This window comes from Plectropomus leopardus, chromosome 8 (genome assembly GCF_008729295.1).
Source record: "Plectropomus leopardus isolate mb chromosome 8, YSFRI_Pleo_2.0, whole genome shotgun sequence".
Taxonomy (NCBI): domain Eukaryota; kingdom Metazoa; phylum Chordata; class Actinopteri; order Perciformes; family Serranidae; genus Plectropomus; species Plectropomus leopardus.
This window is the reverse complement of record NC_056470.1, coordinates 30,200,032-30,226,479: the sequence shown is the minus strand read 5'-3', so window position 1 is coordinate 30,226,479 and position 26,448 is coordinate 30,200,032. Positions and strand designations below refer to the sequence as shown.

Here is a 26,448-nt window from a genome sequence, read left to right as displayed (position 1 = left end):
CATATTACACATGGACTATTTTCCTCCCTATTCTATATCTCCACTGTGGTGTCTGTGGCCTCTAATACACTACCTTCCTCTATCCGTCACTTTTTTTGATCTCACCAGTCAGTGTGCGGTGTGTAATGGCATTTTATGGCGTGACATTGTGCTTTATGTCGCTGCTCGAGGGGTCAGATAGTGGCCCGGTCTCTGGAAGGAGCATATTGAAAGTGAGCTGCAACCTTAAAGGTACAGTTCACACCAAAATCAAAAATTCATTTTTTTCATCTTATACCTGTAAAGCTATTTTCAATCTAGATTTTTTTTGGGTGTGGGTGTCAGAGATATCAGCCATAGATATGTCTCCCTTCTCTCCAGTATAATGGAACTAAATGGCACTCGACTTGTGGTGCTCAAAAAAAACAAACAAAAAAAACTCAACAGCATTGTCTCTGTCCAGAAAACCGGCTACTCTAGATAATCAACAGCCTTTGCTGAAGCAGTTTCATGTAGGAACTATTTCCTTCCTACCAAAATACACCCGCCAACAGTATCACAGTGCAGAAGGAAGCGTGCATATACAGATTATGTTTATGACAGCATGAGATGTTACTGGTGTCCTCCCCAGCTGAGCTTTAATATTTGCAAGCCCAATAATGCTAGCGTGAGCCTCTTGTCCACGAGTAGATGCACACTTCCTTCTGCATAGTGATGCAGAAAGAAAAGAGTACCTATATAAAATATATATAATTGTGTACAGAAGGAAGCTTCTTTTAATGGAGGAGAAGTTCATGCTCATGACAGCCTGAGACGTAATCATTAAAAGCACAAGACAAAGTCTATGAATAGAAATAACATTGAAAACATTTAAAACAAAAGTGACCATGAGGCCGGCCAGTGAACACAACCCACTGTACACTGTGTTACCAGCTATGCAGAAGGAACTGTCCAATCCCATTAAGACTGTAGTCGTCTCTGCTGGACGGGCGGACTATTAAGAGGGAGTGTAGGCTGACAGCTCTGTTTCATGACAGCATGAGGCCAAGACCTGACATGCAGCTGTCAAGAGAAAGAGATGCCCCTGTGTGTGTGTGTGTGTGTGTGTGTGTGTGTGTGTGTGTGTGTGTATTAAAAGGCGCAGAAGTGAAGAGCAGGTAAAGGCTGAGTGAGCGGAGATTACCAGTGGCTTGAAATATTATCACATGCTATTAGCACTGTATCACTGTTCATTAGGCTGATGGCTAGCTGGAGTTACTTGACAGCCCTGCGGTAAGAGCGCCAGAGATGGAGAGAGAAATGAGGAGATAGAGTGTGCACAGAGCAGAAGTAGAAAGGAAATTGGAGCACAAGGAGAACCGGGGAAAATGATAAAGGCCTGTTCGCCTCGATCTTTCACTGTCAGAGATTCAACATCCAGGTTTCAGAGGTAAACAGAAGTATCTCGGAGGGAAACAGGACAGATGTGGCATTTAACGTCGCACCAAGAAGGAACACGGCGTATTACCACAATTCCTAATTGTCATCACATCCATAATAAACGATGAACCAGATGACTGTGGGATGTCAAAAAGCATATATCAAAGAAATGATTCGTGTAGAGCCCATAAAAGCTTCCTGTAAACAGTGTGTGATCACAGAAATGCATTAAACAATGCTGTCACGCACACAAGCTTAACTCTAAGGGCCCTGATAACTGCTGCTGTCTTGTATGAAGTGGGAGACAGAGGAGCAGTAAAGCTGTCTCACTATCAGACAGAAACATTAGTCGCTGTCACACTCAGTTTGCCTTCGCACAGACAACAGTTTAGTATATCATCAAAGCCCAAACAATTCTCATTTCTGAGATGTATTGGTGCTGCGCAACTTGAAAAGACACTTGAAATGGAAGCACACATTTGCAAAGTAGATGAGAGGAATGCTGTTTTGGTTGCTTGAGTAATCTTGAATCATTATGCATGCTATCAAACACATAAACAATGCTTGTTTTTCTCTTTTTTCATTTCGTAACTGCTTCTAATGAGGATGATCATTACGATGCATGTAAAGTAGGGGAAATTCATCAAGAACTTCAAAAAGAATCCCTCTGTAGTGAGCCACTGTTAGAGTTTTTGTGCAAGTTTACAAAGTAATAGTTTGCTCTCACTCCCTGCTCTGTCCTTGCTATTCCCCCCTTTTATCTAATTTTGGACCACTCTAAGAGCCAGCAGTAATGAATTGGCTAATCACAGTTATCTGGCCTATTCAAGTGCTTTGTAAAGCAAATCAATAAAGCTTGGCACTGAGCCAGCCATCCACTTTGACAGACGTTGCTCGCTAATCTATTTCTGTGTTTTTTTTTCTCTGTCCTAAAGATGTTTACTCTTTCTCTGTCTGTCCCTTTTCTCTGTGTACTTCAGCAAGGTCAGTGGGGAAATTGAAGAAGAAGAAAAAAAACTCATATTCAGTGCCAGCTGGCAACTCGGAGGACAAAAGTCAAGCACTGAGTACTTTAAGTTCATTTGACAGAGAAAGATATTTCCTCTTTGATTGGTAAAACTGTTGGAAGTCATTGGTGCTCTGAGACTTATACCTCGGGCAAGAGAAAGAAAAAAAAACAAGGCCTACATCTGTACAATGCTGTTTCCACAGTAACAGATCAATAACAGGGACGCAACAACTGATAAGAATTTCTATGAATTTCAAATGTTCTCCCTGTGGTGCCCACATTGGCTGCAGACTAAACAGGAATATTGATAGGCTGTGAGGCTTTGCTTCCCAACACGGATCCCTTGCATAATGCCTTGGACATATTTTCCTTGTGTTTCTATTGCACATAAAATATTGCCCGGATATGTGGGCTAGAAATATTCATAAAACTGGAAAAGGCCACTTCTTACTGACAGAAACATTTGGGAATATTCAACCGTATTTTCACTTGTTTAATGTTTCTGCCCAACCAGGAAGACATGGATATGGGTAGTCAGTGGCGCTTGATGTGGCTTCCCAATCCTAATGACGCTGCTGCTCCCAACATGGTAAAAACCACAAAATCCGCCACCACAGGCTCAGTATGACTCCCAGGCTCTGCATGGGAGCACTAGTGTAAAAGCAGCGCCAAGATTTACGTCTTCTTTTCCCTCTGAGGTCCCTTCCAAACATGAGAAAATGTTCAAGGTAAATAATGCTGCCATTAACTTAATTTGCAGCCCAATCAACAAGAGAATATGATGAAAACTGGATTAAAGCAAAGCTTTTTCTACACACAGTCTCTGGTGAAATGTGGCTCCAACAACAATGGGTTAATTAATCTCACTCATGAAGTTAAGGCCAATTAAGGGAAGCACTGAACAGGGTAATTTGTTTCCTAAAAAAATAAAGAAGCCAATAACAAATCTAATAAATAAAATCAAGATTTTATGTTTGTGGTGAGGCATTAATGAATATCGAGTGCACAACACATTTATGCACATAAGTGATTTTGTCTTTGTGCCTTTTGGGATTCGGCTGCGTCGGCATGGATGCATGCCGCTGCACATCGCCTGAATTAAAGTAGCAAAATTAGGCCTACATGCATAAATTCCATCTGTAGTAAAAATGTATGCACAGCATGAGTATTTGTCTCTTGTTGTTAGATATGAAAAAAGCTTCCTTCGAGACACTGGCAGAGAAAAGAGCAAGCAATTAGAGGAAGAGAAGGGAGAGGGAGACAGATAGAGGGAGAGAAAGCAACAGAGAGCTGTTTGAATGTGATTAATGAGATCACTGCAGGGTAGGCTGTGTCATTGTAATAGTCTGAGCCGGGGAGGAGAAGGAGAAAAAGACAGGGGGAAAGAGTGAGGGACTGAGACTGAGGAAGGGACAGGAAGAAAGAGAGGGAATAAGAGGGGAAAATGAGAGGGGACAGCCGGTTGCAATGACCAGGCTACATTTAACTCACTGCTGTGAGAAGAAAGAGGGAATGAGACACAGAGAGAGAGAGAGAGAGTAAATCAGAGAAGGAAAAGCAGATGTAAGGCTCGGATGAATGGGACGGCGGGGGCTCTCAGTCTTCCCTTGGCCTTTTAACAGTGAAGTGTTTAGAGAAGCCTGGACCAGGTCTGGCAGATAGAGAGCCTTGTCCTCTAAAGACAGCCATGAAAGACATAGCCTGCTGCTGCAGCCTGGGGCTCCTGCCGGCCGCCTCTTTATCTGGCACTGGGTTAAGAACTGAGCAGGAGGGGGTGAAGTGGAGGCCAGTTTCCAAAAGGTCACACAGACATCCTACCGACTCAATGAACAAGATAGTCATTAGCCGGACTATAGATGGTTGTGGTAATTAAACACATAAGGCAACCACCTCCTCACACAAACACACACAGCACATACTCACACACGGGACTAGACATTGACTTTTGTTGCTCACCAGCCACTGTGGCTAAAGTCACTGGCCCCTCTGCAGTTTTACGAGCCACAATTTTGTTGTTAGTTACATCAAATATTCAGCTCTGATAACAGTGTGTGTGAAGCTCCTTTTCTATAAAAACAGACGTAAAAAGAGTTGCTTCTAATTGCATAGGCAGTGCAGAAGATTCACTGAACACAAACTTTGTCTATTGAAATGTTTATTAATAACTGCAGTAAATAATACAAAGAAGAAGAAATATATGCTTTAGAAAACAAATTAGTTTTGTCTGATAAATTCAAAATCACAAAAGTCCTAAAAACAGACCGGATTATCTAGTAACAGGTCAAAATGCACATCTCTGCAGTCTATGTTATGTAGACTACGACTCATGTATGAAATGTGTGTATGCTCACTGTGCTGCATTTTTATGAGCTATAATGATCTCGACATGGGTCACATATTTCGCCAAAATGACTGTATTACACCCCACTGCCAAATTCTGCCCACATTTGGCAAATGCTTATGTCGAGCCCTGCCCATAAACTCCATACACATTCAAACAGACTCCGAGAACAAAACAGTCATTCTGTAGGATGCCTCAGAAGTGAGAAATATGGCTTCAATGAATGATAACATTAACTATAAAAATAACTGATTAAGACTGAGGAGCGAAGAGGCTTGATTTCTTTCACAAAACAGGAGAAAAAGGCAAAGAGAAACTTAAGAAGAAATGACCCAGAAATGAGCAAGAAATGAGTTTTAAACATATAAGAAAATTACCAAAACACAAACACAAAAACAAAACAGACAAAGGTGAAAAAAACAACAACAAAAAAAAAAAACAGGAAAATGACTTAAAAAAATATTTAAAAATTTAGTTATTCTGTGAATTTTCCCTAGCTTTTAAAAAAATAATTTAAAACAATCCAGGTTTCAAAGGGTTAAAACTCAGGGCTCTACTGGAGATTCTGTTGAGTTCAGACCTCCAGCTGATCAGAGGGGATTTCCCAAAAAGCACAAAAAGGCCTTCATGAGGCACTTCACAGAATTTAAGATCACATTTATCGGTCACCCTAAAAATAAAGTGCAACTCTATTTGCAATTCTCCGGAAAGTGCTGGTTTTACTTTAGCATTGATTCAGGCATTTTTGAGAAAGTGCTGCAAGTTGTGTTAGGAGAAAAAATGTTATCACTAGCAAAAGTACTTTCTGCAGGCGCTGCTTGGCTCCCAGCTGTTGCCGGTGGGCAAACTGAAACTGTACTGTTTAGTTCAACATGATTAAAAACGTTGGAGGCAATCTTGCAGGGAGAGCGCTGAAGATGGCTGTAATAGATACATATTAGCAGCTGTCATTCCAGCTAAAATGCTCCCTGCGTCTTCATGCCGCTTGCCAATTTTTCGTCTCGCAAAGTTCTACGTGTTAGTCGCCTGCTTCGTAAACAGGTGCATGGAGTGTAGTGGATTTCATTGAATTTTAAACAACACAAACAAAACAAAGGACTTAACAAAGGGATGCAATTATTTGTTCTGTGTGGGATTAATTGGACCGTGCCATTCAATCTGAAACAAAGTGATGAGACGGCTATTTTAGAAGGCATTCAGAGAGAAATAACAATTTACAAGGATGATGATTGGAAACGAATTTTACCTGGTGGCAATTGTGACGACGCTTTTCACGTGTAATAGTATTTCTTTTCATGTCAGCGCGAGGTTAATGCAAGTCATGCTGGGACAATAGAGGTATTTAATAAAGCTATTAAAATGATTAATTCTTTGTGCTTGTTTATTTGCAATTCCACGTGGAGGCACTAATGACCAAATGGAAACAACAACCAAAAGTTGTAAATAAAGCGAAATGAGCAGGGTTCATGTTCATATTATACTTCATATATCATAATAGCAAGCATGTATGTGCAGGTGACAAGCAACAGGCAACAGGCAACAGGCAACAGGCAACAGGCAACAGGCAACAGGATGGGTTTCCACTTAGTTGTTGCTGAAGGCCTAAATTTTAGTCTCATGTTATCTGTCTGCATGTCTGTCCATCATTTCCCATCTGCCCCTCTCTCTCTTCCTCTTCTGGCTTCCTCTCGAGGTTTTTTTTTTTCTGTTTTATTCTTTGGCAACTTTATTTTTCTTCAAATTGTTTTTGTGATTTATAAAAACTTTTGGAGATTTTTTATTTCTTCTAAACCTTTAGGTGACTTTTTTTCTTTACAATGTTTTTTTTTAACCTTTTTGGTGATTTTTCAAGACAACATGCCTTCCAAACCCGCAACGATAAAAATTGCCAAATTCACACCATTGATTATAGCCATAAACTATAAAAAAAATAAATTATTGGTGGATCTTCAACTTTCCAGCAGTCCTTGAACAAATCATGTGGGACGAACAAGTCATGCCTTATCTACCCCAATTTCATCCTCCATTTACCATGTTGACAATCACGATGCTCTACAGCAAATACAGAGCCCAAAGGTTAAAGAACAGACTGACAACAAATCTGCTTAGCTGATCCCTCGCTTCTGAGTTAAAATCTAGGCCAGGCTGCACCAAAGCAAGGTCTGGACGAGTGAAGCAGGTGAGCAGCCTCTGGGTTGACAAGCAACAGACTGGCAAAAGTCTCAGATCACATTCCCTCTGAGGGCGACAAATCCAAGAACGAACTCTCTGAGGCTCATTGGGGGTGAACACAGCATAGAGGGGTGCGAGGGGGGGTTTACCACTTGTCCACCAGGGCCCTGTTGGAGCAGCTGCCTGCATTTACAAGCCTTTCAAGTCCCCGACACTTTATGCCCTGTGATCAGCTGCTACCCTCTGTGACACTTCAGTACCGTCTGCACAACACACACATCCTTGCAGCTTTTCGGGGGCCACTGCGGGGGCCAGGTGAGTCTGCCATGCACCCTCTGTCTATGTTAACCAGTTCAACAGGACTTGTCCAGTTAAACACCTGAACCACCCTTTGAAGTTGCCCCTCTTCAGCTGCTAGGGGCATCATCCAAACCAATTCCTGATTACCCATCAGGGCATGATGGGAAGAATTAATTAGGCCGAAAGCAGCACATTATGGTTGAAGGCTTGAGGGACAGAGAGCCAGATGACATTTTTTTTATTCATGGTTTACTGCTGATATAACCCAGCATTAATCAACCACCATTATTGGTGGTGTCTGAATACAGAAAACAAAGCATGCAATTCCGGTCAAAATATTAAGGAAATACTAGGCTAAAGGAGGTCCAGATCCAGGTGTACTGGTGTGAACACTGCAGGGTTTTGCATTTTTGCAGTTCCAGCAGCAAAACAGAGAAGCCGAGTTTTCAACCAGTTATGAAACGGTCTCAATTTAATACTAATACTAATATATCAGACATAACTAATCTGGCTTCACTGCAGTCTTTGACCTGCAACTTAAGGGAAGCGGGAAGCTCCACGCTTGACAAGAGTGGCTCCTCCTCCAGCCAGGAGCAGAGCTTCGAGTCACTGCTGCGTTGGTCCCTGGAGACCACCTAATTCCAGAGAAATTCAAGTCTCTCCCGCAACTACATTAACCTTGGTTACATGTAAAATATGCCATATTTATTGTAATTTCACAAATTTAAAACAAACCTTCATCCCACTTTGATAGTCTTGGATGATGCGCTCCTTAAGACAATTCTGATGATAGCCAAAACCAGGGAAATTTTTACCCATTTCAACTAATTAAAGTCGCATAATTAAAATGTCTTCTTATCACCTGTCATATCAGCAGAAATGTTCATGTAGGAGAGATGCCGATAATCCATTTGAAAGCCTTTATCTGCCAATTAAGTGCGGATATCATGCATTTCTGCTAAAACAGATATGTTTCCATGCCATGGCTTCACTGCTCAATAACATATTACAATTTAAAAAATAAATATATATAGACCTGAATGACTATGCTGCACGTAGAACGCAGGAGAGGATGCCACCTGGGAATGTCTCCCTGTGGTCTCAGGTTCAACAGCTTTTAACCCCTGCTGCTCTGTATGCTCTGTAACTGGGACGCAGGATGTTCATTCTCACCATCTCTGAATTGCGTCTGATTAACAGGGGAATCCTGAATGTGCCTCTGCTGAGCTTGCTTTAACCTCCTCCGTTCATCTATCGCTGGGATGTCTTTCAACATCCAATTTTACATGTGCAGCCGTGCCCTCCATCTCCATCTATATCAAAGGCAATGCTCCCCGCAGCTCCTCTCCTCCTTAATGCCGTTGTTGCTTCCCACCAATCCCAGTCCCCATGTGGGATGTGTCTGTGCTTAAGCACAAAGTGAACCACACACAGCCAATTCCAATTTAGATGATGCAATTCTTGGGTAATGTGTATCCAGAAGAAACCGCATAGCAGATCGCCTATCTCTGTAATCTGTCTCGCAGAGCCCCGTAGCAGTCTTTTGGTCTCCGGGTACATAAGAGCGATAATGTAGATGATGCAGTCTGGTGAGTATAATATACAGCCTGGTGAGCATGTAAATCTACATCTAGAATTTAAATAGGATATTAACTCCTGGGCTGGACTACAAACTCACTGGAACATCTTCTGGTGTTGAGCTTACAAAAGGTCTAGCTGTGGTTCTGATTGGTACTGGTTGCAGTGTTGGTAGAAAAAGTGAATGCAGGCCTGGAGTATTGATTGCCCCCTAGCTGCTTTCTGCTGAGGTGAACATTCACTGGCCTCCACAATCAATCATCGCCTCCAGGGGTGCCACCCAGAAGTCCACAACCAGTTTCTGAAACCCTCATGACACCACAACTCCACATTTAACAAATAATGGGTATATGACAGCAGGTTTCACTGCTGGTTGGGAACAAAAAAAAAAAATCTTTATTTTTTTATTTATATAGCAGTTTTTAAGACGTGCAGTTACAAAGTGCTTTACGTTTCAAGTACATATACCTACACGTCAATACGTACATACGTAAGCTCACACATTGGTTTTATGTCTGTTTATTGGTTTTTATGTTTTGTGTTGTATGATTTGACTGTTTTCTTAAGATCTGCACTTTTAAGATAAGCACCTTTAATTTCATTGCACTTCTTGTGCAATGAGAATAAAGGCATTGTATATACATTTAGACGATTCAAAGGCAAGAGTTCCTTGTGGCATACGAGGATAATTTTATAAAAAGGCCAACCTACAGACACTAAATTTCAGGCACAGATTCAAAACTTTTGATTAAATAGGGAAAGCTGTTCAAGAGTTTGGGAGACACAACTACAAAAGCTCGGTCACCTCTGGATTTAAAATAGGAACGGGGAACAGATAGGAAGCCTTGATCAGATGATCAAAGTAGCAGACTGGTGGAATAGGGGCTTAACATCTCTGCTATATATGCAGGGGCCAGGCCATGCAAGGCCTTGTAAGTCATTAGTAAAATTTTGAAATGCATTTAACTGGAAGCCAATGAAGGGAGGCAAGAATTAAGTTGATGTGGTACTGATGAATTGTTTTTGTGAACAGCCTTGCTGCTGCATTTTGCACCATTTTAAGTCAAGTTAGGAGGAGATTGTGTAATACAAGTAAAAAGTATGCTGCAGTATTCTAAGTGTAAAAAGAAGTATGCACCAGGATCCTGATGCACAGACTAGTCTTAATTAAGCCTAGTCCTAAATGCTTAATGGTCTTTGTTGAGAACATTTTTTAGAACAGACTTTAGGTCAGCAGCACAGACCACACTTGAGCCTAGTCTTAACTAGACCTCAATCAACATAACTATGAGGTTGGACTTAGAACGCCAAGTTAAGACTGACTTTGGTTAAGACCAGGCGTAAGTCCTGTTAGTGCAATTGTCCCCTCAAAGTTCCAAGTTTTTTGCTGATAGTATCAGTTTGATTTTTGCATTTTAACTTGAAGGAAAATGAGTTTTGTAATATGAGATTTGGTCAAACAGGATACTAACATTTTTTTGACACAGTCTTGATATGCTTGGGAGGGGGCTGATAGAGCAACTGAACTCTTTAGTAAAGCAGTTGGGGCCGCTCACATGGTGAATTTTGCCAGAATTAAGATAAGGGAAATTTTGAGACATCCAATTTGTAACAGAGACTATGCAGTCATGAAGGGTGGTAAGGTTATTGAGATTATTAAATTAAACTGGAAAAAGCTGCATGGCTCCACCTTCAGGAAATATAGATTTGTTTGTTTGCTCCTACATCACACAGTACAATATAAGCACTCCACATCCTGTACACGTGATCACGGCAGACACTGCATGAGGCTCACAGCTGTAGTGTTATTGTTTCCACTATATATGCATTCTCCTCACCTTAGTGTCTGCTCACACCCCCATCCCCTTAACCCTTCTTCCTCAATCAATCCCTCTGCGAAAGCCGGCCACAGGCACTGGCATGTGCCGACACCATCCCTCCTGCTTCACCATGCTCCAGCAAAGCCCAGGAAACAGCAGCATATACAGGAGCCGGTCTGCAGGGAGAGGGTGGTGGTGGGGGGTGGAGGTAAGGCGGAGCAGGACTGAATGGGGAAGCGGGAGATGGAGGGCAGGGAAGAGGAGAGGGGAGGGGGGGATTCTTTGGGAAGAGAGCCAATCCAATTACAGGCAGCGGTGCAGCCCTGGTTTCTTTGGCGGCACTAAATTCACATTTCAACGGTCTCTTCCTCCCTCCCCCAGTACCTTCCCTTTCTATCTCTGCCTCTTCCTGCTACTCTTTCTTATTTTTTATTTTTTTTTCATCATGGCTCACACTCACACCCAATAACTGTGCATCGCTGCCGCACTCCCTCCCTCTCCCCATCTGTCTGTCTCTCTCGGCTGCATGAAAGAGGTAAAGGTATAGAAACTGTATCACCAGGAAGGCATCAAATCTTGTCACCCTGTAGCTGCGTCATGCTCACATCTGAAGGGAGCCTGCAGCTTCCCACACCGTCTACATGCACCTCTGCAGGAGCTTATCAGGTTCTGCAGAAAAGCTGCAGCCAGGGCTCATCAGGTCACCCTACCCCTCTGCACTCCCTGTGACACCTGAGGGAGTGAAAGGATGACGCCCTGAATGTAAACACATGCAAATTTCAGACAAACTGCACACACCTAAACAATGACAGAGGACAAAGCAGCCCTCTTACTAACGTGCAGTGTTATTGATTATTCATCACCTATTGAAAAAGTAATGTTTTCTTTCTCCACGCTGCTGCAGACTGCTGCAACGCGCAGGCTAATTGTGGTCATTCTCTCTTGCATGCCCATTAGGTGGACAGCTGGTTCTTGTCCAATAACATACCTGCATGCAAAACTTTGCACGGTGGTGGCAGCACGCTGTCTGATCACATGATTTCAAACATATGGGGTTCAAATAAAGTCCAGCAAACTTGCTACAACAGCACTGTTCCACTACAGCACGCTTACCAAAAGCACAAGGGAAAACTTGCTATCAAAAAAAATCCAAATAGTCTCTGAGACAAATGTTATCATATATAAAGTCTGTAGGATTTAATGGGTTTCTATTGGTAGAAATAAGATATAATAATGAAAACTATATTTTCATTAGTTAATAATCACCTGAAAATGAGAATATTTGGTTTTCATTATCTTAGAATGAGCAATTTATACAGTGAGTGTCGTCATCCACGGAGTCTGCCATGTTCCTCTACAGTAGCCCAGAACAGACCAACCAAACACTGGCTCAAGAAACGAAAGATGCCACTAAATCCAACACTCTAGATCTATAACATAGATCGGCTAGGCTAACGTTAAAACGGAACATTACTGCTAGACTTGGCTAGGTACGTTGATGGTGTTATTTACAGTCTACAACATAATCAAGAATACTTCGGCCAGGGAGCGAACTTCCAGCATTTTCTTCATCTAGGCTACTGCATAGTGAGAGGATGATGACTAATTATGATGACAATAAATCAGATGACAGTCATTACTGGGATGTTTGCTAATTGTTCCGACAGTGTAAGTCCCTTATTTTTTTGTCATGTAGACCAGTCTCAGTGGTTTAGTGCTTTCTGCTCTGGCCGCTGGACCGTGGCGCCCGTTCTCTAGGTGCCCTTCTCATATCCTCAATTCCTCCCCATGTTAGCGTTACTGTGGTTACAGTCATGCCCTTCTGAGGGGTACACAGCAGCACGCAAGGCTATTTTGCATGGATTCTCAAACAGGGAGCGGAAGATAAGAGATGGAGACACAAACTGGGGGAGGGCAAGCGGCAGCTACGGAAGATAAAAACAATATGCAAGCAACAGCAACACAGTGGGGAAAACACTCTTTCCTGTCTCATCTCATTTAACCAAGTCGCAAAAGGTGCTTAATTATTTAACAGCTCAAACTGGGGATTACATCGTATGAATATTCACGCCACCGCAGCCTGATTGGTGTATTGATTTAATTATGAATAGATGGAGACCAAAATAACCCAAAGCAGGAACCATTTGTGTTGGGTTGCCAGGCTTGAAATAGCAGATAACTTGCCAAAAGAGGTATCAAAATGGTTTTTAGCAACTCTATTCGCTTTTCAGTGTCTTCCTGTAAGCTTCATGCAGCTGTTGTTAAAGTAGGAGGAGGGGCGGCTGTATGAGTCAGTTACAGCCATGTGGCACACTCATGCTGTCACTCAAACAGGCGGTCATGGAAAGAGGAGCCAAGTAAACACTGACAAGTTCTTCAAACCAAAGCGGCAACCCCCGTGGCTGAAAAATGAAGCCAGTGTGGAAGTACCAGAAAAACTGCAGTTCCTCTAATGGCCACTTGAGGCTGGCTCCAAGAGCTCCATAGACCTCCATGATAAAATGCCTAATTTTACAGCAGAAAAACACGTTAACAGCCTGGTACAAAAACTGTTTTGGTCCCTAGAGCTAATTTCAACATTCAGCTGTACTGGGGTGAACTCACTCATTTATACGTTATCAAAGCTCAAAGTTTCACATAATTAAGGGCGTGGCCATCCATCAGGCAAAAATAAAAAAATAAATAAAAATAAAACATATAAATATATAGAAAAAAACAGGTAATAATAATACCAAGTTGCTCATTGCCTTTTTAGCCATATTTTCAATAGAAATCAAATTTTCAAAATGTATATGAAAGGTGTCTGACTGCAGCACAAGAAAACTATTTCATCCCATTGGTTTCCAAGACTTAATGCTTTTAAGCCTGTTTTTCACTGACAAAAAATAGCTTTAGCATTAGAGTTACAACAGTTAACTGTAAATACAACATGCTTACTAAGATAGCAGCTCACGTTATCGCCACACTCGTCTAAAAATGGTCACTTCTGGCTCCAGAAAATCAAGATGCAAGTGTCAAAATCAAAGCTTCAAAATGGGATTCCATAAACCAATGTATAACTTCACAACAGCTGCGTCTATTATTTTATACAGTCTGTGTTCACACTGCTTTTAAACGTAGTCTATAAAGCACTGTATACCAGACAAATAACCACGGTAACACAGTGTACCCTCACAAAAACACACTGAGCATTAAAACACAGCAATAACATAACATTCAACAATAACTCTAAGCATCAGTGCCAAAACAGTGCACCAACTGTTTTAAATTAACCTGCAAAGCGTAGACATTTCTGATCTCCCTCCTCGTATCGCCTTAAACTCAGAGCACAGCACTCACTTTCCTCACCATTCAATCCTGTCAGTAAGCAGGCTCATCTAATTCTTTGTGTCCTGTGGCTGGGGTGCGAAATCTATCATTATTAAGTGGCCAGGAGCCCTTCACCCTCACTGGCGTCTGTATTCTCAAACCAAGACCAGGAGGTTTAGTGCTCGAGCCTGCTGCCTCCTTTGCCTTTCAGTGGGCCACAGGCGGAAAGGTGCCTATTAAAATTAATGGGCCAGCGCAGGTTATTCAACACTGCGACACTAGAGCTCACTTAACAAGGAACTGGTAATGACCACTACAGTGAGCTAGCCATCGCCATTACCCCTCTCTGACGATTTGACAGCAGGCATTAAATATTAAAGAGATAAGTTTCCCTGTGACCATGATCCATCTGCACGGAAATAGGACCACTTCACGGTGTCTGTGCCCCACGGACCACTGGACAGCCGGAGTCTTTATGTATCGCAGTGATGAAGTGAACCGAAATATCCTCCAACAGGTCTTAAACTGCTGGCTGAGAGAAGGAAAGGAGCCAGTACTCACCTTCTTCAGGCGTCCACTCTTGGTGCCAACGAAAGCAACACAGTAGCCATTGTAGACGTAGGAGGTGACAGACGTCATGCGGTCCCGAGTCTCTGTGTATAGAGTGTGACCGGTGACCAGCTGAGAACCACCAAGCGGCTGGTTGATGTCCAGACCGCAGAAGGAGTCGTCAATGGGCACCGGCTGCAGAAAGAGAGGTAGAGAAAAGTTATAAAAGTACTGATAAAGAAAACAAACAGCACTGAAACAATCAAACAAGGTTCATACATATTTTTACCAATTCATTTTTACATGATTTTCCTATGACTTTGAGGCAAATGTTAAAAAACATACATTCTCTGAAACGACAATCAATACTCCTCATCGCTCCTTTCGCATGAGCTTTTTTTTAATATACATCGTTTTAAAATAATGAATTCAGAACAGGATTAGAACTGAATATTTAAATATAACTGATAAGTGACAAAAGGGGGAGGCATGTCAAACAATTTCTTAAACACTCGGGAAGGACTTATGTTTTTATATTTTGGCTTAGGGGAGGGACATAAAACTTAAAATGCCTGAATTTTCATTTTACAGCTGATTTTAAATGAAATAAGCATGTTATCTTTGAAACCTTTTGGCAATTTTTTAGGAAATATTTTCACATTTGTGAAAAAAATGTGGGCTTTTTTGTGATTTTTGAAGAAAAACCTTTTTCCATAAAAGATGTCTTTCAACCTGCGCATATTTTCTTCAATAATCCCCCAAAAATATAGAATTTACCACGGCCAGAAACTGTAACAACAGAAATTATTGTTAGATTTTCACATTTCTGATGGTCCTTGGACATATCAGGCATTATTATACAGGTTTGTGAAACGCATTCCCATGACTTTACCATTATATAGTATATATATTTAGTTTTCCAAAACTTTTCCAGGCCTGGAAAATGCTATTTGCAAAGGTTTTTCTTGACTGTACAAACCCTGTACAAAAGTGTCATATTAAACATAGAAACCCTTGACATGAGATGCACTGTATGAGCAGGAAGGACAAAAATACCTCAGAGGAGAGGCAGACGTGGAGAATAAGACATTAGGAGAGTGGAGAGGCCGAGACGCAGAGCATTATAAAAGAAGACAGCTCGGTAAGGAGGAAAGATGAAGGTGACAGAGTGAGACAGAAGGAAAGAGCGATGGTCAAAGTTGTGGAAACAATGGCGGTGTCAAGGAGTGTCTGAGACAGAAATGAGGGGGTGAGAGAGGTGAGCCTGAGAGAGAGTGAACCGATGGAGGGAGGTCAGAGCGAGGTGGAGGTGCGCGGGTAAATTTCCCAGCTAGACAAACGCTTGCCTTTCTGTTCCACTTGGCAGACATGTTTCAGCTCCGCCTGACTGGGCTCCACCTTGCTCTCACTGTGGCTCATTACCCCGGCCTATCATCACACCTCCGCAGGAAGACACACGCTGCATGATAACTATGTGCATCGGCAAATACGCCACGTGATAACCGTGCAGCATTTGATATATGCATCTAAGCAAAGAGGCTGCAATGAACCGTACTTACCTGTTCATTAGTAAATAATCACCACCAAGTGTCATTAAAGTATTTTACTGATGAAAGATGGCCGTTTAACAATACTAGGATGTCTCTGCAGCAGAAAAAAAATCTAATATTTTTGAATTTGGTGCTACAGTGCATACAATGCACACAATGCATACAATGTACAGTGCATACAATGCATTCTGGTACTACCAGTACCAGAATGCATTGCACCAAACCAGAACAATAAACACTAGCTGGTGGGTGACTTACTGCAAACCTGTTCATTTGAGACAATGGAGGCAAACTGGTAACAAACAATCTTGTATTTCAGTTAAACAGTAAGCTAAAACATATTTCTGAAAACATTTAAGTTGAGAAATCAGCAGCTCTAACAGAATCTTGCTTTATATTTGACCAGCACTACTTATTTTCTTCTGTCTGATCTCATTTTTTTGGCATTCGTTTTCACTATACAGGAAACAGTAAAAAAAAATCCAGAAGTACAGCCTGTAGTTTAAGCAACAGCCCAGGAGAGCTGGCGAAATTCTGCATCTATGCATCCATTTGCATCATCCAGACTTTTCCCTGATGGTTGGGGTGATGGTGGGTGGAGAGATTATCTAGGCACTGGTTAGATGAGGGAAGTTTACCACAGTTCGCCATCTACAAAGCTGGTTGAAAATCAGCGACATATCCCTTTAAGTTTGACTACAGGAAGATTTGGGCTGTATATTGGCAAGTATTGTTTAGAACGAAGACTCGTCTCCGTCCTGTAGTCTATCCGGAGTAAGGTTTGAGGAGGTGGTAAATGAGGAGCAAGACGGCGGCCTTTCTGGTGGTGAATCAGGTCAGCTGAGACAGCCTGAGTGGCAGTGGCCTCAAAGTGCCATGTGGAGTAAAGTGAGATGGCCAAGCAGGCTGAGTCCCAGCGCTCCTCCCATATATACATCCTATAGACTCCTGCTCACAAACTCTTATTCTCCCTCTAAATATATATAACCCCCTCTCCTCAACCCCAACTCATTAATTCTGTATCTGCCACTATATACATCTCTGTCTCCGTCTCTGTCTTCGTCCCTGTCAGTGTGGTATACGCAGACTATGTTGAGTGACACTTCCCACTTTGGGAGGCAGCTCAGCCTCTCACTACACACGGTGGCTGTAAAACGCAGATTTTCATGAGCAGAGCCAAAGCAATAATGCTGACAGGGAACAATCGCCTCCGCTCTCACAGTCACGCCCCCCACTTTATGGCATTTCCTTGTATTTCCTTTGCCCAAAATAGCACAGAGTGCTAAGGGGTACTCTACTGCAGTATTTAAATTGGAGGGGGAAAAAAAATCAGCTTACATCATTCTGTTCTCTTTTGGTTATAAAATCAAATGTACTGTATATAATTGTTTTAAACATATGCTGATTAGACACGGACACACAGAATGAATCAGATGGGGAGAGCTAGCAGCTATCTTGAGAAACAGCCAGGAGATCCAGACTTTGGCTTATCAATTACTGCTGCCTCAAAATGCATGCAGCTACTCCACATATGGTCTGTTGGGATCCAAACCATTTGGTTCTGATTATATCTAGATTGTTTAGATGATGTACGCTTAGCAGACTTGGCCGCCAAGCCAGATCCCCCCTGGATTCCATGTGGTGGAGTTTTCTCGTACACCTTCTTGCAGATTTTTTTTTTCTTCTTTCTTTCCCTCTGCCTTATCATAAATCTCACAAGCGGAAAAGAAATGTAGATTTGCCACGTCTCAGACTGTTTCATGCATATTGGTTATCTTTAGAAGAGCTGTGGTGAGACAAAAATAACCCCGGTGTGATTAATCCTTATCGAATAACTCGCAATACTGTATAATATTTAATCTATGCTGAGAAAACAGCTTGGTGTGCTTAAACAGTTTGACTGTATAATCTTGTTAAACAATGGCACAAAGTGTTCTGTTAGTCAGAGTTTAAATGAAGAATGAATTACATGTGACGGGATATCTGTTCTCAGAGTTTCCATCTTAAGGTATATCAGTGGCTACAGTACATGAAAACCATTATTCCCCTATTATTCAAAATATGACAATATTCTGAATATGATGTGGGTCATGTAAATAGCACACTCAGTTTAAATAATCTGAATTCGGCTTTTTTTCCAGAATTAAGCATTTTCCGATTGAGACATGAGGGATATGCCGGTATTACTCAGGTTTTAGAAGCATTATTTGGGCCAATTCGGAATACGTCTCAATTGAGTTTTTTTTACTGCAGTTTGCGACACACAGCCTCATATCTGTTTCTGGTTGGCTTGAGCGTTGTCATGGATACGCTGTACACAAAGCAACCCACTAACACTTTATAAAACTGGGGTAAAGATGCATGCAAAAAACAATCACATTTTTGGTCAGAAGGAAAAAAACTCTTGCTTTTAAACTTTATAGAATACTTGGATATTAACAGGTTTGCATCAAATGGACCTGTGCTGCACTGAGCACTTTAAATAATATGCTGCTCTTGTATTTTTATTCCTTTTTCTAAAGTTTTTTATATCTAGTTTTTAGTAGGGTTGTTTTTAACATTACCTTATATATATATATATCTGTTTTAACATATATATTTTGTTATTTTCTGTTGTCTGCTGTGGGCTGGGATAACAAATTTGTCTTTTTTATGTATGAAGACAAATAATTGTCACAAACTCACAAACGGCGCCAGCAGTTCTACTTGTCCATATTTTGACAAGACAAATGACACGTTCAGACATGTCAGAGTGTACATGGCTGCATACGAACAGGAGTTTTGGTGGAATATTCATTTTCATAAGCTATGTAAAACGGCTTAGTAGGAATACTGTCTTTTTAAGAATGAGGGCAATAAACCCTGACTATTTTGTACATGTAAGCATACTCAGTGTTATCAATACTAGCTCCCCTTTTCTCTCACGAGTGGTTAATTAGTTGGTGAGCAAAAAACAGGACAGGATAATAGTGTCAGTTATAGAGATACACACACACACAGGCAGCCTGATACAGAAAGAATCCCATCAGCCTCCTTGGGAGTGACTACAGAGATGGTGTGAATCTCCAGATGGCAGAAGGCTGGACGGCTGGGTGATAAATCTTTGATTGGCTGCTGTGTCTGAATCCCCTGGCTCAGCCTCAGCTCCATTCCCAGCCTCAGCCTTGGCCTGCGTGTAAGCGTACACACAGTGAAATGTCTGCAAGACAGGAACGAGAGCTGGGGGTATAATTAAGGTTCTCCGCTTTGAGCTCGGTGGCTACCTGCTGTTAGCGACGGACCAGAGGAAAGTCACCGGGAGGGCATGTATAATTTACTCCAAGCAAAGTATTAACAAAAAAAAAAACCCTAACCTTGACTCACCTCATATTTTGATGGATCTGAGACACAGGCGCTCTAAAAATACCGCACAGCAAGAATCGGGAACATATTTATTTAAGAAACAGAAGATGTGAAACACGTGCACTTTAAAGCAGCCACACTGCGTGAGTCGGGGGGATTTACAGCAGGCAGACAATGTTAGCATGGATGACATATCCGGGTGGTTAAATGTAATTTGTATAGGCTTTAAGAGTTCCTCATCCATTGACATCTATCTGCATAATCCATATTATACTATGGATTTATTGGCTGCTCATTGAGCATGAGGACATGGTCTTAAGGACTCTATTTTACATCGTCTTATCTCTGTGGCTACACACACAAAGCCAAAACGTTATTGGCAGCGAATGCCTGGAGAATGGAGTGGGAGGTGAAGCTTTGCAGGTGGCACCCTTCAGAGCGTGCTGAGATGATTGGGGATCCTTCTGGGAAACTGGAAAAAGGTTCTAATTTGAGCTCGCACAGATAGAAAGCCTCCCAACCTCAGCATTGTTGCTGATGTATGCCACCATCTCTCCATCTTCCGCCTACTTGCCTGCTTCCAACCTCTTTGCCCGCCTTTTCAGCAGAGCTAATGAAACCTAACAACGCCTGTTTGAAATAATGTCTCCCTCCTCCTGACAATCACCTCTCTCATCGTGCTAATGGGGAATGTACCGATTGTAATAAGAGTGGTCAATTAAGTGACCAGGTGGGATAAGCAACAGACGGAGCTGCTCAGTGGCCCTCATCATGAGGATGTAATTAAACGTTGAAAATACATGAAGACCTACACCATAGCTCCAACACACATACACATCCAATCCCAAGCCTTATTAAAGAAACAGTGTGTAAGATATAGGAGAATTTAATGGCATCTAGCAGTGAGAAGTGCAGATCTCAACCAACTAAAACTTCTCCTAGTTAGATACCATCAGTGTTCATAGTTTTTTCCATGAGCCGAATTACCTGCAGAGGTCTTTTTCTCTCCAAAACAAATGGACCCAGTAATATAAACCGGTAAAAATTGCTGAATAAGGCAGTTTTAAGTTACAAATCAGTGTCTCTCCGACACTGTTTGGCATGTCGGAGACGGGCAGCTTGCCCAGCACCTACTAATGTGTGCTCACCTTTTTCTGGAGGTTTTTACCACAAGCCCAAATTATCTGCAGAGGTCTTTTCCTCTCCAACACAAACGGACCAGGTGATTTAAAGCAGTAAAACATTGAATGAAGCAGTTTTACGTTAAAAAAAGCAGGGTTTTTTGTGATGCTGCTCATCATGAAGCAGCTGCTTGCTACAGTGGCGGATGAAAAAATGCAAATGTCTTCATCTGGACCCAGTGTTCAGTTTGTCCATTTTGAGCTTCGCTAGAAACATGGCAACATGGTGACCTCCGAAGACGGGGACTTGCTCCTTATGTAGAAAGAAACTACTAATTCTGAAGCAATAAATATAAGACAATTCTTATTTTCAGGTGATTGTACGCTGGAGAAAACATACTTGTAATGGTCATTATATTAAAGTTCTGCAAATATATCCCCCTCGATCTTACACACTACATCTTAATCCCAGCAAACATTTGTATTTGGGGCCCTTGAGGGTCGTAAATGCGTTAAAAAATGCGCTCTGTATGGGATTGCCCAGAGGTTCCGTAATGGCCCCATGCCAATTACCCACATGGCTGGGTTTACTGAAGTGGGCCTCATACGGGTTATGCTAAAGAAGGGATACTCAGCTTGCTCTTGGCCACTTTTGCAACATGACAAAAGGTCAAGGGCCTGCAACTTTTTTTATGTGTGTGTCTGTGTGTCTGTGTGTGTATATATATGTATAAATAAGCTACTTTTAAATGCGTTTTAACACACCTACGAACCTTATTCACCTGTGTACCAAGTGGGGACCACAGATACCATGAAGCCATTATGGAAGCTGTGGGTCAGTCCCATATAGTGCATATTTTTCAGGCCATTTACTACCCACATAGGCCTCACATACAGATTTTAATTGGGCGCACACACACACACACATACACACACACACACACACATACTGTAACAGACTAGTTACACTTACTTACTTACACTTAGCTAATCATTAAGTCTGAATATTCTTAAATTCCTATTAGCAATTACAGAATGAAAGCACAGAGGACTGAAGCCTCCTGGGAATGAGGGAAAATCAAGAAACTTAATTCGACTTGACAACATGCAGCAGATACATGGCCTTGTATTACAGGATAATTGGGGATTTCAGAAGAAATAGGCTGGTTTGTGATCTATGCCGGCATCTGAAGCAGAGCAACTTGAGCGATGCCCCCCCCCCACCCACCCCCACACCCTCCAACTACGTTTTCTCGCTCCAGAAGGGGGGAGTATGTTTGTTTGTATTGTGCTCGAGGAGAATATTATCACTTTGATGGTTGTCAAGAAAATAAATCGTTTCTCATTAATGAATATCTCTCATTGAAGGACTTGAAAGTGGATGTTTTGTGAAATCAGAGCTGCAGAACAATTTGACATTCAGTGATTACATGTGGTGTGAGAACCGTTTGATAACAGAGTGTGTGCTACACAAGGCAGTCCAGAAGCATTTCCTGATGATTGCTGTGTTTATTTTCTTTACAGCATACGCCCTAAAACTTTGAACGCTGTGGTTTCGAGGCTCATTGAGAAGCTTTGGTCATTCCCTTACTGTTTAAGATCTTATTTAAGAGAAGGAAATAAGATGTAGACGCTGCTGGAGGGAAAGCGACCAGACAAAAGATCCTCTCATGCAGCTGTCAATCATTTCAATCAATGCTTGACCCGCGCTGATCAAATATGAATCAAGATTCTGTTACTGCATTTCCTATTTCTTGCCTCAAATGTTTACAGAAACTTGTATTAGTCTACTGTTTAGCTGGAAAATGAGAAAGTGTTGCAGGCCTCGTTTGGGTTTGGCTCGACTGTTTTTAACGTGGCAGTCGGGTCACAATCTTTGTCCTTTTAATGCTAAACAGTACACTAAATCATGTTTCTGAAAACATTTGAGGTGAGAAAAGGCAACGCAGTCACAGAATCTTGATTCATATTTGATCAGCGCTGCCTAATTCAACAGTCTGAGTGCAGTTCAAAGTGTGTGACATGACGGACAGCTGTGGTAAAGACTCCTCAGCTCTGACTGGTTTTCTTTCACGTGTGTTGGATTCTTGTAAACGCCATTAGAAGCACTATATTGTCTTATGTAACACTGTGTAGATAAAGTGACAGTATCAGCAAAAACTACAGTTATTTTTTGTAAAAGATACTAACAACAGCTTCAAAATGATGCATTGGTGGAGATTTTGGGGCGATGCTGGGGACACTCTCTCCCCAATATTTAGAAAATGTGCATTTGTCCTCCCCTTCAATAAAAACATGAAAGTAGCATAAGATTTTTATTTTGACATTATGAAAGATATTTTTACTAAAAATTATTAAAGACATAAATTGGTGCATTCAAAAATTACTAGAAAGCTGGAAATTAAGTATTTGATGATCAAAATTTTCTGGTGGAGGACACCAAAACCGCCTGTTTCACACACGTTCCTTCCATGCTGAAATGAAACCTACAACCCTGGGGCACATTTATAGTTCTCTTGTGGGGGTTCGGGTTAAGGATAGGGTCTCTTCATTGGTTGAGGGTTGATTACAAATCCTCTATCACAGTAGTTTGCAAATGGTGGGTTGTGGTCCTAAAGTGGGTCGCGGGTCCATTCTGAATGGACTGCAAGTGACTCTTGAAGGTGTCAAGTTTGCAAAAATGAGACTTGATTTTGAAGTACAGTGAATTTTTGGCAGAGAGCTTTCATTTCAAAGTGCCGTGCCTGTTTTTTTTTTATTTCTTTGTGTTCTAAGACACATGGAAATGCTTAGATTTTGTGTAATAAAATTTAAAATGTGTTGTTTTTCTTTTAATCTAATGTCTGCACCTTCAATTAACAAATAAAGAGAAATCTGGACCCTTGTGTCTGGACCAGTTAGGAAGCGGTGCTCTGCTAGTTATCAGTGAGATTTTGCTTCACCCTTAAATTTTCTTCATCTTGCGATAAGAGCAGCTTTGTTCCCCTGATTGTTGTCATAAAAGGCAGATTTCAGTCATAATCATAAGTGCCTGCTGTGAATAAACATCATCATCTGTTACTGTAACTCACCGCTTTGGTGCACTGCACATCCTTTCCCAGCAGCCAGTTGAGCTCCAGGTTTCCTTCCCCCTGGTAACAGGACTGCAGACGGTCCTTGATCCGAGCATTGATGTCTCGGATGGTGAAGACGCAGAGTGCCGAGTCATCCGGCGGGCGATGAAACTGCTTCTGGCCCTTGGAGAAGATGGTGAAGAGTACGTCGTCTTGAGCACTGATGTTGAGCGAGGCGGCGAGAACGCGACCTGGCTTGCCGAGGTAAGCGGCCTGCAGTAGCCGGTACTCGACTCCGTTCTTCACACAGCCGACGGGCAGAGAGACATAAGAGTGAAACTTGCGATCGTCCTTGCAGAGGCGGACGATGCGAGAGGTGTAGAAGAGGTCGCTAGTGGATCCACTTGACGACATGCTGTTCTCCGGCGTCTCGGGCTGCACGGTGAGGAAGTAAACAAAGCTGCCACTGGCAAAGCCGTAAACATAGTAGATGTCAAAGTGGGAGACGAGGGCGAGTGTGTCTGATGGGATCTTGATGAGAGAGGACACAAAGTCAGTGTGCAATTCGTAGTCGAGCATCGCAGAAGACTCAGGGTCGCGGGGCAGCTTTCTGCTGGAGATGGTGGGGAAGTAATCCTGCTTTCCATCCACTGCTGTGCCAATAAACAGAGTGCCATCCTGTCCCTGTGACGGCACAATGACCCCGTACATGGTCCCAGTCTGGTTGACGCTGGAGAGGTAGTGCTCCTTCTTGTGGGAGGGCTCCACTAAGATAAAAAGATCATCCAGTCTAAGGAGTTTACAGACTCCCTGGTAGAGGCTGCCACAGGCCAGCAACCTGTTTTGGGAATAATCGATCAGGAGAAGCTTGTTGACATTGTTGGTGGAGACGAGGGGCTCGGAGCAGGGCTGGACAATCAGAGGGGGGTAGCAGGCCTTGTTGTCATCCTCTGGGCCTGTATCGTGGGAAACTAAGAGGGTCAGGTTGCCTGAGAGCTTGTACACACGGTTAACTGCTCCAATATACAACGCTCCTGTGGTTTGGTGAACCGTCAGGTGGTTAAAAACCCAGTCCCGACGTTCAGGGTGGAAACTAGTGAATGTCTGCCCACTGCACAAAGCAGGGATCACTAAGAGCCAGAAGCCTAGCAGAGAAGTTAAAGCTCCTACTTTAGGGTCAGGTGAGAAAGTCCTGCGCGTAGCCCGCCGGCCCTCCATGTTCAACGGGCCTGCGAGGAAACTGCAGAGGAAGCGGAATGAACGGATGAGGGGAATAAGAGAGGAGACCTTCGCCTTTTTGTTGTTGAAGGCTAACTTGCAGGTCAAATATCCACAAGAGTCTTCACATGTTTCTGGAAAAGAAAATGGAAAAAAAGAGACAAAGAAAAGAAGTTAGATATCACAGTATGACTAACACATCCTGCAAAGGAAGCACATCTGACCAAATGGAAAACGCTCTTCATTAAAAGAACTTTCACTGCTTGAAAAGGTCAAAGTTCATCCCGAGTGAGGCGATGAGGAGTGGAGAAGGGGAGTGGAGGTTTAAAGAGACAATGAGCGGAAGACATAATGGTACAAAGGAATTGCTGGACGGGGCAGGAGAACGCAGGAAAGAGAGGCAGGTTACAGAAACGGAAATTAGACTGACCTGACTCATACTACCGCTGCTGCTGTCACACTGTGAGCAAGCGGTTTCTAAGAACAGAACAACGGACTCACATAAACCCTCGGACACTTGGCAATGACTCATCACACCTGAAGTCAATTGAAAGAGTTTAAACTAAATCAAGCCTGGGCCTTTACACTTGCATTATATTATTAATGTCCCTCTCAGAAACGTTTTTAGGTGCGTACAAATACTTATGCTAATACTCATACTTTATTCAACTTGGTTTTCCTTCATAATGATAATAATTAGAAAAAAGCCTGGAAGCAGATCTACTTTCACTCTCTCCATGAGAAATTCCCTTGAGGTAACTTTTAGAGGTAATGGAGCCTTTACTGACCCAGACTCAGATGAGGAATCTGATTTGAACCAAAAGTGAGTGGTAAGTGCAAGCTATTCAGCAACCTTTATTTATGTTGTTTGTTAGCTTGTTAGCTTGCAGATTAACTTGCCATGGTTGAAACAATGTTAGTGTTTGTAAGAAATACAGTTATATCTGCTACAGTGGGGTTGTTGGTAGTTAAAGGACTTTCTGGGTCTGGTTTACATCCAAAAACAGCTCACTCAACCATTTTTGCTGTCATAACTTACACTATGCTAATGCTAATTTAACAGGATGTTCTTTATTGTGTGTACCTTTTAAGTTGCTGTAGAGCCGAGAGAAAGTTATGGGGTAAACTTCTGCTGTTTTGGGGGTTCATGCATATATAGGGCAGCAGTTGCTGTTGGAGCTGTCTCCATCCCCTTTATGTTTCATTAATTATAGAGTTAGGTGAACCCAGGCTGCTCGGCTACACTAACTCTCACTGTCTGTACTCACAAGTCTGCTCTGGGCTGGAGGTTTTGGGTTTCTTTGCCGGTGATGTGTCAAAGTCTGTTCCTCCATTGGTATGTGTTTCCTGTATTAGACAGTATTGGCTTTCGTTTTAGTGACTTGCCCAGCGTGCGTGTAAGATTTCGGGGCAGTGCACAGACATGGCCTCTTCAGTAGAGGAATGTGAAAACAGCTCTCTAGTGACAAACTCTGCACAGATAAAAGTCAGAAAAGAGCAGTGCAGGAATGAGTCCTAAAACCTGGAAATGGGTTGGCATTCTAGCACTCCCGGTGTCCTCGTCTCAAAGTCAAAGGGTTTCTTGAGTGTTTTTTTTTGGTTAGATACCTGACATAAGCTGAAGAGACTTTCACATTTTGTTTTACATGGTTAAGTACGTCAGTAAATAACCCACTTGTGAATTCTGA

At 42.2% G+C, this 26,448-nt stretch overlaps 1 protein-coding gene across 1 annotated transcript in view; it reads right to left on the bottom strand.

The window, feature by feature from the left end:
• plxna2 (plexin A2) overlaps positions 1-26,448 on the bottom strand; it is a 266,646-nt gene that overhangs the window by 206,181 nt on the left and 34,017 nt on the right. Inside the window, exons 2-3 of the mRNA XM_042491079.1 lie at positions 23,561-24,894; positions 14,489-14,671 (exon numbers count right to left, since the gene is read on the bottom strand). Of these exons, the coding sequence (XP_042347013.1) occupies positions 14,489-14,671; positions 23,561-24,760 (1,383 nt within the window). The 5' untranslated portion in view covers positions 24,761-24,894. The remainder of the gene's footprint in view (positions 1-14,488; positions 14,672-23,560; positions 24,895-26,448) is intronic.